The sequence below is a fragment of the Muscardinus avellanarius genome (genome assembly GCF_963383645.1).
Source record: "Muscardinus avellanarius genome assembly, chromosome: 1".
Taxonomy (NCBI): domain Eukaryota; kingdom Metazoa; phylum Chordata; class Mammalia; order Rodentia; family Gliridae; genus Muscardinus; species Muscardinus avellanarius.
In genome coordinates this window covers 117,346,064-117,362,340 of record NC_137786.1, presented here as the reverse complement: position 1 = coordinate 117,362,340, position 16,277 = coordinate 117,346,064, and the positions used below count along the sequence as shown (strand labels likewise).

The 16,277-nt window shown below is 42.2% G+C and overlaps 1 protein-coding gene across 1 annotated transcript in view; it reads left to right on the top strand.

Annotated features, from left to right (window-relative positions):
* Positions 1 to 16,277, top strand: part of SPIDR (scaffold protein involved in DNA repair) — a gene marked incomplete at both ends in the record, with an annotated part of 357,325 nt that overhangs the window by 14,927 nt on the left and 326,121 nt on the right. The window contains one exon of the mRNA XM_080715140.1: positions 12,826 to 12,986. Within this exon, the coding sequence (XP_080571266.1) occupies positions 12,826 to 12,986 (161 nt within the window). The remainder of the gene's footprint in view (positions 1 to 12,825; positions 12,987 to 16,277) is intronic.

Below are 16,277 nucleotides of genomic sequence, written 5' to 3'. Positions count from 1 at the left end.
TGATCCTCCAGTCTCTGAATGCTGGGATTACAAGTGTGCTCCACCATGCCTGGCACATAATTACTTTAAAATGAATGATTAAGTTGTTGACTTCTCGTATGAAGTTGAGCCTTAGATAACAAATAATGATCCTTGGAGTGTACGTAGCCTTGTGTACAGCTGCTAGACTGCCTCTTTCTCTTTTTCCCTCCTCTGCTTTTGTCTTTTCATATTCCCACTCCTTTCTTCCTTTTTTCCTTAATGGATGACCACTGTTAGCATTTTTTCAAGATTTTATTTTGTTACGGAACTTTGGCTAGGTATTATGTATGTTATTCCTTTAATATTTACTGTGTCCTGTTTGCTATGAAGTACCCTTATTTTATAGAAGATAATTGACACTTAGAAAATCAAGTCAGAGCCACATAATTAGTAAGTGTGTTAGTTGATGTTCAATTCAGGGATATCTAATTTCAGTGCTGTGTGGTGGTTTCCAAACTTGGCTTTATAGCAGAATTACCCTTAAAATCAATAATGCTAGACTTTTTTGCAGCCAGGCATTTCCCTTGTGGCTGAATCAGAGAGTGAATGGATGAGGGCTGCACAGGGTGTGGTGTTGGCAGCATCTCACAGGGCACACGCACTCCTCCTGGCTCTTTCTGGCTTCCTGCTAGATGGTGCAGCAATCTCAAGAATTTCTCATGTGTTCTTCCTACCTGGCATCCATGACTAAAAGTGAAGTTGGATGTGGGAAGGAAATACTACGTGCACCTGATTTTCTCAGTGGTGGTTTAACTTCCAGTCTCTTTTTTAAACTGGGCATCAAATATAGAGATAGGTGCTACTAAGCTACAACCCTCATCCCCCACTCTGCCCCCTCCATCTTTTATAGTGCACCTTTACTGCATTTTTTGGAACAATAGTATCAGATTAAAGACTTTTGTTAATTTTATTCCATATTTTCCCTCTTTTTTGTGCTTTTATTTGTGCATTATAGTCTCACTCATAATGTAAATTATATTGACAATGACATCCATGCACATAACACTTGGTGCCTCCTCCACCTCCCCATCTCCCTCCCTCCCAATACTGAGTACCCAGATTGACATTAGTATAGTCCACATGTATACACATAGTCGATGGTAGTATTTCCTTTAATGAACCTCAGTCTTCCTCCTCCCTTACCCTTAAATCTCCCTGGCTCCACTGAGGTTTCTCCTCCATTATCTGGAGTGTTTCTTGTATCCCAGTTACTCCCTACCTTGCACATATTAGAGAAATCATATGACCCTTCACTCTCTGTGATTGGCTAATCTCACTTAACATAGTGTTCTCCAGGTACTTCCCTCTTGCAAATTATGTAATTTTGTTCTTTATTGCTGAGTAGAATTCCATTGTGTGTTTTTTTCCCATAATTTTGTAATCCACGCATCTGTTGATGGACACTTAGGTTGATTCCATAATTTGGCTATGTGAATTATGCTGTTGTGAACATGGGTATACATATATTACTGTAGTTCTCTGATTTCAACCCCTTTGGAAAGATACCTAGTAAAGTAGTGGTATAGCCAGATCATATGGTGGATTTATTCCCAGTTTCTTTTTTGTGGTGTTTGGGATTGAACCCAGTGACATTCTATCTCTGAACCACACCCCCAGCCCTAATTTTTTTTTTATTCTTTATTTTGAAACAGGGTCTCACTAAATTGTGGAGGGTTTCATTAAGTAGCTGAGGTTGGCCACAAACCTGGATACTCCTGTTTCAGCCTCCCAAGTACTGGGATTACCATGCCCAGCTAGGCTTTCTTTAAATACTCTTGATTTCCTTTGATGTGCAGAAACTTTTTAGTTTGATACCATCACACTTATTAATTCTTGTTTTAATTTCCTGAGCTTTGGGGGTTCTTGTTGAGGAACCTTCTACCTGTGCCTATATGTTAGATTGTTGAACCTATGCCCTCCTCTAATAGCTTCTGGTCTAATGTTCAGGTCTTTGATCCATCTCCAGTTGATTCCTTTGCAGGGTGAGATGTAAGGATTTAGTTCCATTTTTCTACAAATGGATAGCCTGTTTTTCCAGCACCATTTGTTGGAAAGGCTGTCTTTTCTTCAGGGTATGTATTTGGCCCATTTGCTGAAAATCAGTCGACTATAAGTGTGTAGATTTGTTTCTCTATCTTCTGTTCCATTGGTCTTGGTTTTTGTGCCAATACCATGCTGTTTTAATTTCTATAGCTCTGTAATATAATTTGAAGTCAGGAATTGTGATGCCTCCTGCATGGTTCTTATTGTTGAAAATTGCTTTGGCTATTCTGGGTCTTTTGTTTCTCCATATGAAATTTATGACTGATTTTCTAGGTCTATGAAGGATGACATTAGTATTTTGATAGGGATTGCATTGATTTTGTATATTACTTTTGGTATAATGTCCATTTTGATGCTATATATTCTGACTATTCAAGAGCAGGGGAGAGCTTCCCATCTTTCAAGGTCATCTTTAATTTCTTTAATGTTTTATAATTTTCATTGTAGTAGTCAAAAGGGTAACCCTTTGTTTAGGTTTATTCCTAGGTATCTTATTGATTTTGAGGTTATTGTGAATGAAATTGTTTTCTGCAATTCTTTCTCTGTGGATTTGTGGTTGGCAAATAGAAAAGCTACTGATTTCTTTAGGTTTATTTTGTATCCCACTACTTTGCTGAATTGGTAAATCAGCTCTAGTTGTCTTTTGGTTGAGCTTTTTGGGTCTTCTAGATATATAGGATCATGTCACCTGCAAACAAAGATAACTTTAATATTTGAATTCCTTTTTTTTTTTTTTTTGTGGTACCGGGGATTGAACCCAGGGATATTCTACCTCTGAGCTACACTCTCAGCCCTATTTTCTATTTATTTTTGAAACAGGGTCTCACTAAGTTGTGGAAGGCCTAAGTAGCTGAGGCTGGCTGTGAACCTGTTATCCTCCTGTCTCAGCCTCCCAAGTACTGAGATTACAGGCATGCACCAACATACCTGGCTGATTTTCTTTAATATCCTTTTCTTGTCTTATTTCTCTGGCAAGAGAAATAAGAGAGAAAAGGAGTGGTAAGCCAGGTGTGGTGGCGCATGCTGGTAATCCCAGCATTTGGGAGGCTGAGACCGGAGGATCACGGTTTGTAGACAGCCTCAGCTATTTAGTAATGCCCTCCATAACTTAGTGAGACCCTGCTCCCAAATAAAGAGTAAAAAAGAGGGCTGGGGGTATAGCTTGGAGGTTGAATGCCCCTGGGTTCCATCCTCAGATCTGCAAAAAATGAAAAAAAAGAAAAGGAGTGGTGATAGCGGGCATCTTTGACTTGTTCCTGATTTTAAAGGGAATTCCTGCAGTCTTTCTTCATTCAATATGATGTTGGCTTTGGGTTTATTGTATATTGCCTTAAAGATGTTGAGATACTTTCCTTTTATTCCAATTTTCTGCAATATTGAATTTTATCAAATGCTTTTTCAGCATCTATTGATATGATCATGTGGTTTTAGTTTTCAGTTCTATTTATATGGTGAATAACAAGTATTGATTTGCGTATGTTGAACCAGCGTTGCTTTCCTGGGATGAAACCAACTTGGTCATGGTACAATTTTCTTGATGTGGTTTTGAATGTGCATGTCTTGTATTTTGTTTAGAATTTTTGCATCTATGTTCATCAGTAATATTGGCCTGCAATTTTCTTTTCTTGAGATATCTTTGGTTTTGGTATTAATGTGATACTGGCTTCATAGAAGGAGTTTGGAAGAATTCCATCTCTTTCTGTTTCATGGAATAACTTGTGAAGTTGGGTTTAGTTCTTCTCTAAAAGTTTTGTAGAAGTCAGCTGGAAACCTGTCTAGACCTGGGCTTTTCTTTGATGGCAGAATTTTTATTGCTGTTTCTATTTCTTTGCTTGCTATAGATCAAATGAGGTTTTCTATGTCCTCTTGGTTTACTTTAGGTAGGTTGCATGTATTTAGAAATCTGTAGATTTCTTCCAGCTTTATTGTAAGTGTAATATAGACTTTCAAAATTTCTGATGATTCTCTGAATTTCTCCACTGTCTGTGGTGATGTCTCCTTTTTCATTCCTTTTTTTCCTTTTCCTTTTTCATTTCTGGTTTTAATAATTTGGGTTGATTTTCTTTCTTTTGGTTAGGCTAGGGGTTTACCTATTCTTGTTAATCTTTTCAAAGAACTAGCTTTTTGATTTGTTGATTCTTTGTTTTTTATTCATTTATTTCTGCTCTGATTTTAATTATTTACTGCCTTTTGCTGGCTTTGGGATTAGACTATTTCTGTTTTTCTAGGTTCTGAGGTGTGACCTTAGGCTGTTTATTTGGAGACATGTTTTTCTTATGTGGGTGCTCAGTGCTATTACTGCCTTCAAAGTGTCCCATAGACTTTGGTATGTCATGTGTATTTTCATTTAATTCCAGGAATTTTTTTATTTCTCCCCTTATTTCTGGTCTCATCTGTTCCTCATTCAAGAGTGTTGTCATTCAATCTCCAGGTATTTATGTAATTTCTTTTGGTCTTTTGTTGATTTTTACTTTCATTCCATTGTGATCTGAAAAGATGCAAGGAATTATATCATTTGAATTTGCTGGTGCTTGCTTTCTGGCCCAGGAAATGGTCTGTTTTGGAGAAAGTTCTATGGGCAGCTGAGAAGAATGTATTGCTTGTTGAAATATTCTGTGTATGTCTATTGGGTCCATTTGGTTTATACTATTCTTTAGATCTTAAAAGTGTTTACTCATCTTTTGTCTTAAAGATCGATTTAGTGGCATGAGTGGTGTGTTAAAGTCTCCCAGTATTATTGTATTTGGGTCTATTTGAGACCTGATGTCCTGTTTTACTAATGTGAGTGTACCCACATTTGGGACGTAAATGTTTACATTATTCTTTTTAATAATAAAAAGTGCTCATGTTTTAACTTAAAGTCTGTTTTATTAGATATCAGTGTTGCTACCCTCATTTTTGGTCTCCTTTTGCATAGTATATCTTTTCCCATCCTTTCACCTAATTTTTATTTTTATTTATTTTTTGGTGGTAGTGGGGATGGAACCCTTCTACCTCCAGGGTACACTCCCAGACCTAGTTTATATTTTATTTGGAAACAGGGTCTCTTAAGCCAGCGTGGCTGACTTTGAACCTGCACGATCCTCCTGTCTCTGCCTCCAAAGCGTGGGGATTACAAGTGTGCGCCACCACGCCCGGCTTCTTTCACCTTTAGCCTATGGATATTTTTGGATGTAAGGTCAATTTCTTGCAAGCAGCATATAGTTGAATTATGTTTTTTTTTTGTTTTGTTTGTGGTATTGGGGATTGAGCCCAGTGATATTCTACCTCCAAGCTACCTCCAGCCCTATTTTTTATTCTTTATTTTGAAACAGGGTCTCACTAACTTGTAGAGGGCCTCACTAAGTAGCTGAGGGTGGCCACGAACCTGCGATCCTACTATCCCAGCCTCCCAAGTACTGGGATTATAAGCATGTGTCACCATGCCCTGCTAGATTATGGTTTTTAATCCACATTGCCAGTTTTTGTCTTTTTTGTATGTGTGGTACTGGGGTTGGAACTCAGGGGCATTTTACCTTTGAGCTACACCCCCAGCCCTATTTTTTATTCTTTATTTTGAAATGTTGTGTCACTGAGTTGCAGAGGGTCTCACTAGGTAGCTGAGGCTGTCTGCAAACTGCTATCCTCCTGTCTCAGCCTCCCAAATGCTAGGATTACAAGTGTGTGCCACCATGCCTGGCTCAGTCTATGTCTATGTGTTTTGATTGGGGAGTTAAGCCCTTTGACATTCAGTGTTGTTATTGAAATATGATTTTTATTTTCTGTCATTTTTTGTTTTATATTCTATTTGTTGTATCATTTCTCCTTTGCTTAGGTGCCCACCTGATGGAATTTGCTTCTTCTCTGATTCTGGAATCTGTTTCTTCTTTATGATTTATTTCTTTAAGTATTTTCTCTAGTGCTGGCTTGGTAGTCATGAATTTTTAAAGTTTCTGCTTATCTTGGAATATTTTTTTTCATAAATTTTGAAGTCTTTGCTGGGTATAGCAGTCTTGGTTGGAAGTTTTTTTTTTTTTTTTTTTTTTTTTATGGTCTGTGGTACTTTATCCCTGTCCCTTCTGGCATTCATGACTTGGGTTGTGAAGTCTGAAATGATTTTTATTGTTTTGTCACTTGTTCTTTTGTTCTCACTGCCTTTTTTTTTTGGTGCTAATGGGGATGAAATCCAGGGGCATTCTACCTCTGAGCTACACTCCCAGCCCTATTTTTTATTCTTTATTTTGAAACAGGGTCTTAGTGAGTTACAAAGGACCTCACTAAGTAGCTGAGGTTGGCTGTGAATTTAAATCCTCCTGTCTCAGCCTAATGCTGGGATTAGAAGCCTGCGCCACCATTCCTGGCTGTTCTCACTGCTTTTAAGATTCTTTCCTTGGCCTCAGTTTTAGTCATTTTGATTATTATGTGGTGTGGGGAGGTCCTTCTTTGATCTTGTTTTAACGATGTTCTGTACTTTGATGTCCATGCCTTTTTCTATGTTTGGAAAATTCTCTGAAATTATTTCTTCTAAGATATTATGGATATCCTTAGTTTGTGCTTCTGTTTCTTCAAGTGACTTTTATCTGTAAGTTAGGACATTTTGTATTGGTCCATAATTGTTGGATGTTTAGGTTGTGTTGTTGTAATGTCTTCTGTATACTGTTGATTGTGCTTTCAGTTTTAAATGAACTTTCTTCCAAGAGTGATACTCTGTTTTCCATGTGGTCTAGCCTTCCAGAGTTGTTTGCTATTGCTGTCTTCATTTATTGATGCTTTATTTCATTCAAAGCCTTTTTCTGATTCTTTCTTAAAGCCTCAATTTTCTCTTTCATTTCCTGTATACTTTCTGTGAGGCCTTGGTTTTGTGTTTCTGTTGTCATGGCATCTTCTTCTTTGTGAGTCCTGTGTTTATTTGCTATCCCTTAAAAATAAGACCTATGCTGGGGGTATATATTCACCCCTACCAATCTGACTTAAATTCTCAAACTTTTGAGTTTGTCCCCCAGAGCCTCTTTAACTAGATATAGTTCTCAGTGCAGATAAGCAGGAGTCTGATTGGCTGAAGGTCACTGTGCTTTCCTGGACCAAACTCTGCAGGACCAAAGACTATGATGTTAGTTCAGGGCCTGCAGTCTGCTGGTTGGGACTTAATGCACACCAGAAATTATTCCTGCTCTGTTTATTGTGAGTTCATGATACTGCAGAGTGCTGACTTCCAGCCTCTGTGACCAGTGGGCTTAGGCTCAGCAGAGCCAGTGATTACTATGTTCCAAACTTATGGTCCAGCTTGCTGAGTTTTGATGGCCATTAGGACACCACTCCAGATCTGCTTGCTATTGTCATGTGAGGTACTTACAGTCAAAGTCCCTACCTTACATGCATGCCAGTTTCAGACTCTGCTGGTAGAGAAAGTATTGAATTCCTAGCTTTTGGCTGCTATCAAGTGGTGTCCTGCTAGGCCCCTGGTTTCCTGGAGCAGTCTGGTCAATGTGGCACTCCTGCTCTTTCTTCTCTGCCCAAGGACCAAGATCTGGCAGGAAGAGAATACATGGTTCCAAGCCGGGGGCTTGGGTGGCTCAGTTTCTTAGTTCCAGGGATACCGCCCCTGTCTTGGGTGGCTGAATTACTGGGTGCCCTTGCTGGCCTCTGGTGCTGGAGCTTTGTGATAACCAAACATGGCCAAGTGCAAGTTCATCGCTTACAGAGCCTGCAACTCAGTAGGCTGAGCTATTTTTCCTTGGCACCACTAGTTGGTGTCCCACAGTAATCCCTAGAGATCCTACAAAGGTTCTGTGAACATCTATCTCTTGGGGATATCTACTAATTTACGTTTCTGCTTTGTCTGACAGTAGGCCCCCAAGGTCTCATCCCCCCCGTCCCCCTGCAAGTCTGTTTTCTTGCCAAGTAAGTCTCTGTAGCTGGGTTCTCCTAGTTTCTTGTGCTGGAATGGTTTGTTATCTAACAGTTTGTTAATGGTTTATTGTTGATGGGTGCTGCTCAGGATCATTGCTGGAAGAGATGGATTCAGCTACCGCCGCTGTGTCTATCTGGTCTGTTCTGCTGGGTCTCTGTGGAGTGTGGGACAAAATGCCAGCTGCTTTCACTGATCTCTAGTTGTCAGCCTCACAACAATCAACAGTTTTTTCCTGGAGGTGTCTGGAAGATGCAGTGCCAGCAGCCACCAGTTCTCCAGCACAGTCTGACCCAGATGTGACTTCTGCCAGTCTCCAGTCTCCATTCTCCTTTATCCCATATTTTAACTTTATCTTAATTTAAAAAATTAAGTAAGCTTCAAGTATTAAAGTTAGTGTATTTTCTTAATAGCCTTCTGAGTTGTTGAAATCAGTGTAAGGAATTCTCATGCTTTGCACTTTAGGAAATGTGTATTATACCCCAAAGACTAACTTATCTTTACTAACTACTTTCACTTATTTAAGTATAGAAAAGCTGGGCGTGGTGACGCACACTTAAAATTGCAGCATTTGGGAGGATTGGGATTTTGCGGACAGCCTCAGCTACTTATTCAGGCCCTCTGCAACTCAGACCCTGTTTCAAAATAAAGAATAAAAAACAGCCTGTTGCTTGGAGGTAGAATATCCCTGGGTTCTATCTCCAGTACTGAAAAAAAAAATAAAAAGCAAAGCAGATTATAATCAGTTTTTTTTAAATTTATTTTTATTGGTGCATTTTAATCATACATCACATTGGAATATAAGACTTGAGAGGATATACAAGCACACATCATCCAATTAGCCCTCATCCAGCCCCCATCCCATTCCCTCCCCCTCCCTCGATCCCATGCTTGTTTGGTGATTAACTTTGATACATATGTTTATGTACCTCCTGCTTTTTAAAGAGGCTCCATCCTCCCCTATTTCATACCCTCTGATTGGTCACCTTAATTGCTTCACTATAGGGCCCTTTCTATAGCTCGACCACTTTCTGTTGCTCCTTTCCTCCTAGTTATTGCTGATTAGGGGAAGCATCTGGTTTTAATTTTCTGCGATATTTCTCTGTGCATGCCGCGTTGCAAATACCGATCCCAATCTTGATGGCCCCAGTTGTGGCCTGGCTACCCGGTGGACTGATGAGACCTCGCTGGCTCAAGCAGCGGCCTTGCCTCATGGGAGGCCCCAGTTCTGGCCTCGCTGGCCCCGACACTGGCCTAACCCCTCAGCTGGTTCCGATCCTGGCCTCGGAGGCCCCAGCACCGGCCTTTTCTAACGGCAGGCTCTGATGTTAGCCGATGGCCCCGGCATCGGCCTAACCCCTCGGCAGGCTCCGATTCCAGGCCTTGGAGGCCTCAGTAGCGGCCTTGCCTCATGGAAGGCTCCGATGACGGCCAGTGGCCCCAGCACCGGCCTAACACCTCAGCAGGCTCTGATCCCGGCCTCGGAGGCCCCAGCATCGGCCTTCCTTGCGGCAGGATCCGATCCCGGCCTCGCTGGCCCCAGCACCGGCCTAACTCCTTGGCAGGCTCTGATCCCGGTCTTGGAGGCCCCAGCATTGGCCTTGCCTCACGGCAGTCTCCGATCCCAGCCTCGCTGGCCCCAGCACCAGCCTAACCCCTCAGCAGGCTCCTATCCCGGCCTCGCTGGCCCCAGCACCGGCCTAACCTCTCGGCAGGCTCCGATCCTGGGCTCAGAGGCCTCAATAGCGGCTTTGCCTCACGGAAGGCTCCGATGCTGGCCAGTGGCCCCAGCACCGGCCTAACCCCTCAGCAGGCTCCTATCCCGGCCTCGCTGGCCCCAGCACCGGCCTAACCTCTCGGCAGGCTCCGATCCTGGGCTCAGAGGCCTCAATAGCGGCTTTGCCTCATGGAAGGCTCCGATGCTGGCCAGTGGCCCCAGCACCGGCCGAACCCCTCAGCAGGCTCTGATCCCGGCCTCGGAGGCCCCAGAACCAGCCTTGCCTTGTGGCAGGCTCCGATCCCGGCCTCGCTGGCCCTAGCACCGGCCTAACCCCTCGGCAGGCTCCAATCCCGGCCTCGGAGGCCTCAATAACGGCCTTGCCTCACGGAAGGCTCCGATGCCGGCCGTTGGCCCCAGCACCGGCCTAACCCCTCGGCAGGCTCCGATCCAGGCCTCGGAGGCCCCAGCACCATCCTTGCCTAACGGCAGGCTTCGATCCCGGCCAAGCTGGCCCCAGCACCAGCCTAACCCCTCAGCAGGCTCCGATCCCGGCCTCGGAGGCCTCAATAACGGCTTTCCACACGGAAGGCTCCGATGCCGGCCTTTGCACCGGCCTAACCCCTTGGCAGGTTCCAATCCCGGCCTCGGAGGTCCCAGCACCGGCCTTCCTCATGGTAGGCTCCGATCCCGGCCTCGCTGGCCCTGGCACCAGCCTAACCCCTCGGCAGGCTCCGATCCCGGCCTCAGAGGCCTCAATAGCAGCCTTGCCTCATAGAAGGCTCCAATGCCGGCCAGTGGCCCCGGCACTGGCCTAACCCCTCAGTAGGCTCTGATCCTGGCCTGGAGGCTCCAGCACCGGCCTTGTCTCGCGGCAGGTTTTGATCCTGGCCTCGCTGGCCCCAGCACCGGCCTAACCCTTCGGCAGGCTCTGATCCCAGCCTCGGAGGCCTCAATAAGGCCTTGCCTCACAGAAGGCTCCGGTGCCGGCCATTGGCCCCGGCACCAGCCTAACACCTCGGCAGGCTCTGATCCCGGTCTTGGAGGCCCCAGCACCGGCCTTGCCTCACGGCAGGCTCCGATCCCAGCTTTGCTGTGTCCGTCGCCGGCCTCACCTCTTGGCAGGCTCTAATCCGAGCACCCTCTTCGCCCAACTATTTGTCCCACGTTCTCGAGGGTGCGTGGTGGTAGGTAGCATTCTGCCTCTGGGGTCATTACTTCAAAAGTTCCGGGTGTAATGTATCAGATCTCTGCCTCCCCTGAGTACTGGCCACTGCCATTGCCACTGCCTCCACCATTTCCAATCTTTCCCAAGCTCTCTTTTCTTTTCACTCTGAGTGTTGTCCAATCTTCCTAAGCATGCGTGATGGTAGCATTCAACCTTTGGTGTAATTTCTCCAAAAATAAATAAATAAATAAGGTTGGTAGGCTCCGAATTCTGTTTCTCCTGAATACAATTCGACACTGCCAATGCGGAGACTGCTTTCAGCACCGCCTTTCTCTTTGGTCTCCGCTAAAGTCTCTCTCCTTACAGGTGATGTCCAAGATTCTTAACAATGTAGAGAAAAAGCAGTCCTCCTTAGCGGGGAATTTTTCCAATAATTCCAGTTCATTTGGATAAGTTTTGTCTGCATCTCCAGTATCCTGGCATCCGCCACCTCCTTGACCCCTCTCCGATATTTTCCTTTTTTCTTTTTCTTTTCCTTATTTACAGGGTCCTTCCGGGTGGAGAGGGGGGGTCACCTAGGGGAGCCCCGCTAGCGCCTGCCCATCCGCCCAGGGTCGGGCCGGGGTCCTTCCAGGTGGGGAGGGGGGTCGCCTAGGGGCGCCCCTCCGGCGCCTGCCCACCCGCCCAGGGTCGGGGGCCCGGGGTCCTTCCGGATGGAGAGGGGGGTCACCTAGGGGTGCCTCGCCAGTGTCAGCCCACCCGCCCAGGGTTGGGTGGGCCCGGACCAAGGGGTCCTTCCAGGTGGAGAGGGGGGTCGCCTAGGGGTGCCCCGCCGGCGCCTGCCCACCCGCCCAGGGTCGGGGGCCCGGGGTCCTTCCGGATGGAGATTGGGGTCGCCTAGGGGCGCCCCGCCAGTGCCTGCCCACCCGCCCAGGGTCGGGCTGGGGCGGGGCGGACCTGTTTGGTTTTTAATGTGTGAAAATAATTTAGCTTTTTGACCTAAAGTTTTGTAAAAGTATCAGTTAGAAAATGCTTATGAAGTAAACTAAAAACTGAATTTATTTGTTTCTGTACTGATGAAGTAAATCCTGTAGAAACAAATTATTGGATATTTGAAAAAGTCATTTCTAATCAATACAGTTTAAATGGTTCACTGTCATACTAATTTGTAAACAAAGAATTAGGGTATTTTTTGCTTACTCATAAGGAAAAACATTTCAATTATGTTAAGTGAACAAATTCAGAATGTGTAAGAAAGGAAAAATAATATGTATCTTATTTTTTTGAACATGCTGTAAAAACTGCAAATATTCAAAATAAAAATCTGGGCATAGTGTTGTGATCTGCAGTCAATCACAGCTACTGGGGCAACTTAGTGAGAACCTACCTCAACATAAAAAATAAGATGGGTTGGGGGTACCTCTCAGCTATAGAGTGCCCCAGGTTTCAATTCCCAGAATTGCCAAACAAACAGAATTGGGAGGCAAGCAGGTAGAGATAAGAGTAGGAATATACTTTTCACTGTAAATCTATTTTTAAAAAATCATCCACTAATATTAATATTTTAAAAAAATAAGTACAAAATACTAAAATTAGTACTTGGGAAGCTGAGACAGGAGAATCACTGGTTCAAGGCCAGCCTCAACAACTTAGTGATACCTTTTTTCTTTTTTGCAGTGCTGGGCATGGAACCCAGGGGCAGTCTACCTCCAAGCTATACCCCTAGCCCTATTTTTTATACTTTATTTTGAAACAAGGTCTCACTAAGTTGCAGAGGGCGTCATTAGTAGCTGAGGCTGTCTCCTGTCTAAGCCTCCTAAGTACTGGGATTACAAGCATGTGCCACCATGCCCATATTTTTTTCAAAATAAAATGAAATAGAGCTGGGGGTATAGCTCAGAGGTGGAATGCCCCTGGGTTCAATGCTCAGTACTAAATAAATGAAATAAATAAATAAATTTAAAAAATCAATTTATAATTGTCTTTCAGATGAACTGCAGTCTATTAACTGGGAGGTAGACAGTGACAGAGCAGATGCTGGTGACTGTGATGAGTGTGAAGATGGCGAGGGTGCTGTGGATATCTCAGATTGTGCTTCTTGTACAAGTACTCATTCTTCGACAAGTGAAAGGCTGTCAGAGGTTCCAAAGGTAAGAACAAGTTATTTCAACAATTTTTATTGTATTAAAACATTTCCTAATTGGACCCTTTGGGTGTCCCCACACCTCTCTCCTCGTCTCAGGGATAATCACTTTTGATTCTTAGTTGGTTCTTTTGTTCTTATCCCACTTACCTCTAAATATCATGCTTGTGCTTTACTAACCATGGCTAACCCAAATTCTCCTGCTGCCCACAGCCCACTCCCAACTACACACTGAACATTTGTTGTCCTTTTATTCTCTTAGTAGGTATATCAATGTTTGGTTTGTAACTCTATTCAGCATTTACATATTGCAAATCAATAAGCAAGGCATATACTAATTACTGTTATTTTTCTTTCACAACTTTTTTAGTCTTTACATAATTGCAAATCAATAAGCAAGGCCAACATTAATTATTATTTTTCTTTTTTAAAATTTTTTTATTGGTGTATTGCATTCATACATCATATTGGGTTAAAAAACTTATGTGGACATACATGTACACATTGCCCATTTAGCCCCTACCCAGTTTCCTCCCCATCCCTCCTTTCCATGCTTGGCTTAGTGGTTGACTTTGATATGTTTAAGTACGTTGTGTGCTTTAGAGAATTTCCGCTGCTGGCAATATGGCACTGTTGCCATGCCATTGGTTGTGAAGCTGGCATATTTCTTTTCTGGTTTTGGCTCCTCTCTGAATCCCTGGAGGAACTGTGAATTGAATCCAGGGTATTCTACCTCTTAGTTATATCCCCAGATCTATTTTTTCTTTTTCCTTTTGAGAAAAGGTCTCGTTAAGTTGCAGCAGGCTTCACCAAGTTGTTGAGGCTGGCTGAAAACTTCTATCTCAGCCTCCCGAGTACTGGGATTACAAGTGTGTGCCACCATGCCCAGCTTCATCTTTTTTGATAATAGCTATTGTAACAATGTGATATTTTATGGTGGTTTTAACTTGTATTTTCCTGGTGATTAATGATGATGAACATTTTTTGTATGTCTTCTGACAGTATCACAGTTTCTCAGAAACCTAAAAATAGAACTACCATATGACTTAGAAATCCCATTTATGTGTATATGTTCAAAGGAATTGAAATAAGGATGCTGGAGAAATATTTTCACTATTCTTCATAGCTAAGAGAATCAACCTAGGTGTCCAACTTCATATGAATGGATAAATAACATGAAATAAAATAAAACATGGAATTCTATTCAGCTTTAATAAAAGATATTCTGCCATTCCCTTTGATTTATTAAGCAGCCTGTTGTTTAATTTCTACATATTTGTGACTTTTCTATAATTTTTCCTGATATGATTTCTAGTTTTATCCCATTATGGTTTATATACTTGATATCATTTCAATCTTCTTAAATTTGTTAAAACTTCTTTTGCGTCCTAACATAAATGAGCTTTCCTAGAGAATGTTCTGTATCCTCTAGAAAAGACTTTTTTGCTGCTGTTGTGTGGAATGTTTTATCTGTGTCTATTTGTTCTAAAGTGTTCTGTTCCAGTGTTTCCTAACTAATTTTTGTCTGAGTGATTTGTACATTGCTGAAAGTTGGAAATTAAAGTACTGCACTAATTTTATTTTTTATGTATATTTAAGTGTTCTGATATTTGGTACATATTTATTTAAAATTGTTCAATCATCTTGATGAATTGACCCCTTTATTACTATAAAATGAACTTGTCTCCTTTCACAGTTTGTGATTTAAAATCTATGTTCTCTCTCTGTTTCTCTTTCTCTGTCTCTGTACTGAGGATTGAACCTAGAGGCATTTTACCTCCAAGTTTCACTTCAACACCAGCCATATTTGATTTTTATTTTGAAACTGGGCCTCACTAGGTTGATGAGAGTCTCACTACTTGCTAAGGCTGTCACTGAACCTGTGATCCCCATGTTTTAGCTTCCTAAGTGGTAGGATTACAGGTTATGTATCACCACTCCCAGCTCTTTCTAAAGAAAAAAATAAACATTAAGCTTACAATCTTACTTTTCCTTCTTCTCTCTAAAGAAAACAAAATGAAGTTTATATTCTTCGGCAGCTTCCTTCTCTTTATTTTTTTTTTAAAGAAAACAGTACGAATTGATCTTATACAAGTAGAGCTACTTCTGCATTCTTACTAGTATAGTGATTATGTTCTTAGTGTAGCATGTAAGCAGGTCTTTTTTGTTTGTTTTTATTTCTTTTTTGATACTTGGGGTTGAACCCAGGAGCTTTCTACCTCTGAGCTAAACCTCCAGCCCTATTTTATCTTACATTTAGAAACAGTGTCTCACTAAATAGAGTCTAGCTGTGAGCCTGTTATCCTCCTGTCTCAGCCTTTCAAGTACTGTGATTACAAACATGTACTACCACTGCCAGTAATTTTTAAAATCCATTTAGCTGCTTTGTCTTTTGATTGGAGAATTTCATTCATTTATTCACTTTTTGTGGTATTGGAGATTTAATCCAGAGGCATTCTACATCAGCTATACCTCCAGCCCTTTTTATTTTTTTGTTTTTGAAACAGGGTCTTGGTAGGTTGCTGAGAGTCTTGCTATACTGTTGAGGCTGGCCTCAAACCTGTGATCCTCCTGTTTTAGACTCACATACTGGGATTACAGGCATGGGCCCCCATGCCCAGCAATTTAATTCATTTTAAGAATTAAATTCAAGCCGGGCGTGGTGGCGCACGCTTGTAATCCCCGCGCTTGGAAGGCAGAGACAGGAGGATCGCGCAGGTTCGAAGCCAGCCGCGCGCGCTGGCTTAGGAGACCCTGTTTCCAAGTAAAAATGTAAAAATAGGTATGGGAGTGTAGCCCGGAGGTAGAAGGGCTTCCAGGAACCCCAGTACCACCAAAAAAAAAAAAAAAAAAAAAAAAAAAAGAATTAAATTCAAGGTAACAAGGTAAAAAGTTGAATTAAATTATTTTCTTGTTATAGAGCAGCATAATATCCTTAGATATAGAGCAGCATAACATCCATAGAATCCTTAGATCCAGTATTCTAAGTTAGAAATTCTAACTTCTGGGCTGTGGTTCTAGCCATTTTATTATAGTGTCACTAATAGTAGTAGCAGTAAAAACATTACTAACAACACTAACTTTGAATTTGAGTTGTCAAGTACTTTGCTAAGTGCCTGTTATGTGAGGTGGATGTTACTATTAATACCCCCATTTTATGTATGAGGAAATGGAGGCATAGATAGTAAATGGCCAGAGGAGCTCTAACTTAGTCTATTGCCAAATTCTATTATTATTATTATTATTATTATTATTATTATTATTATTATTATTTTCTTTTTTTGCAGTACTGAGAATG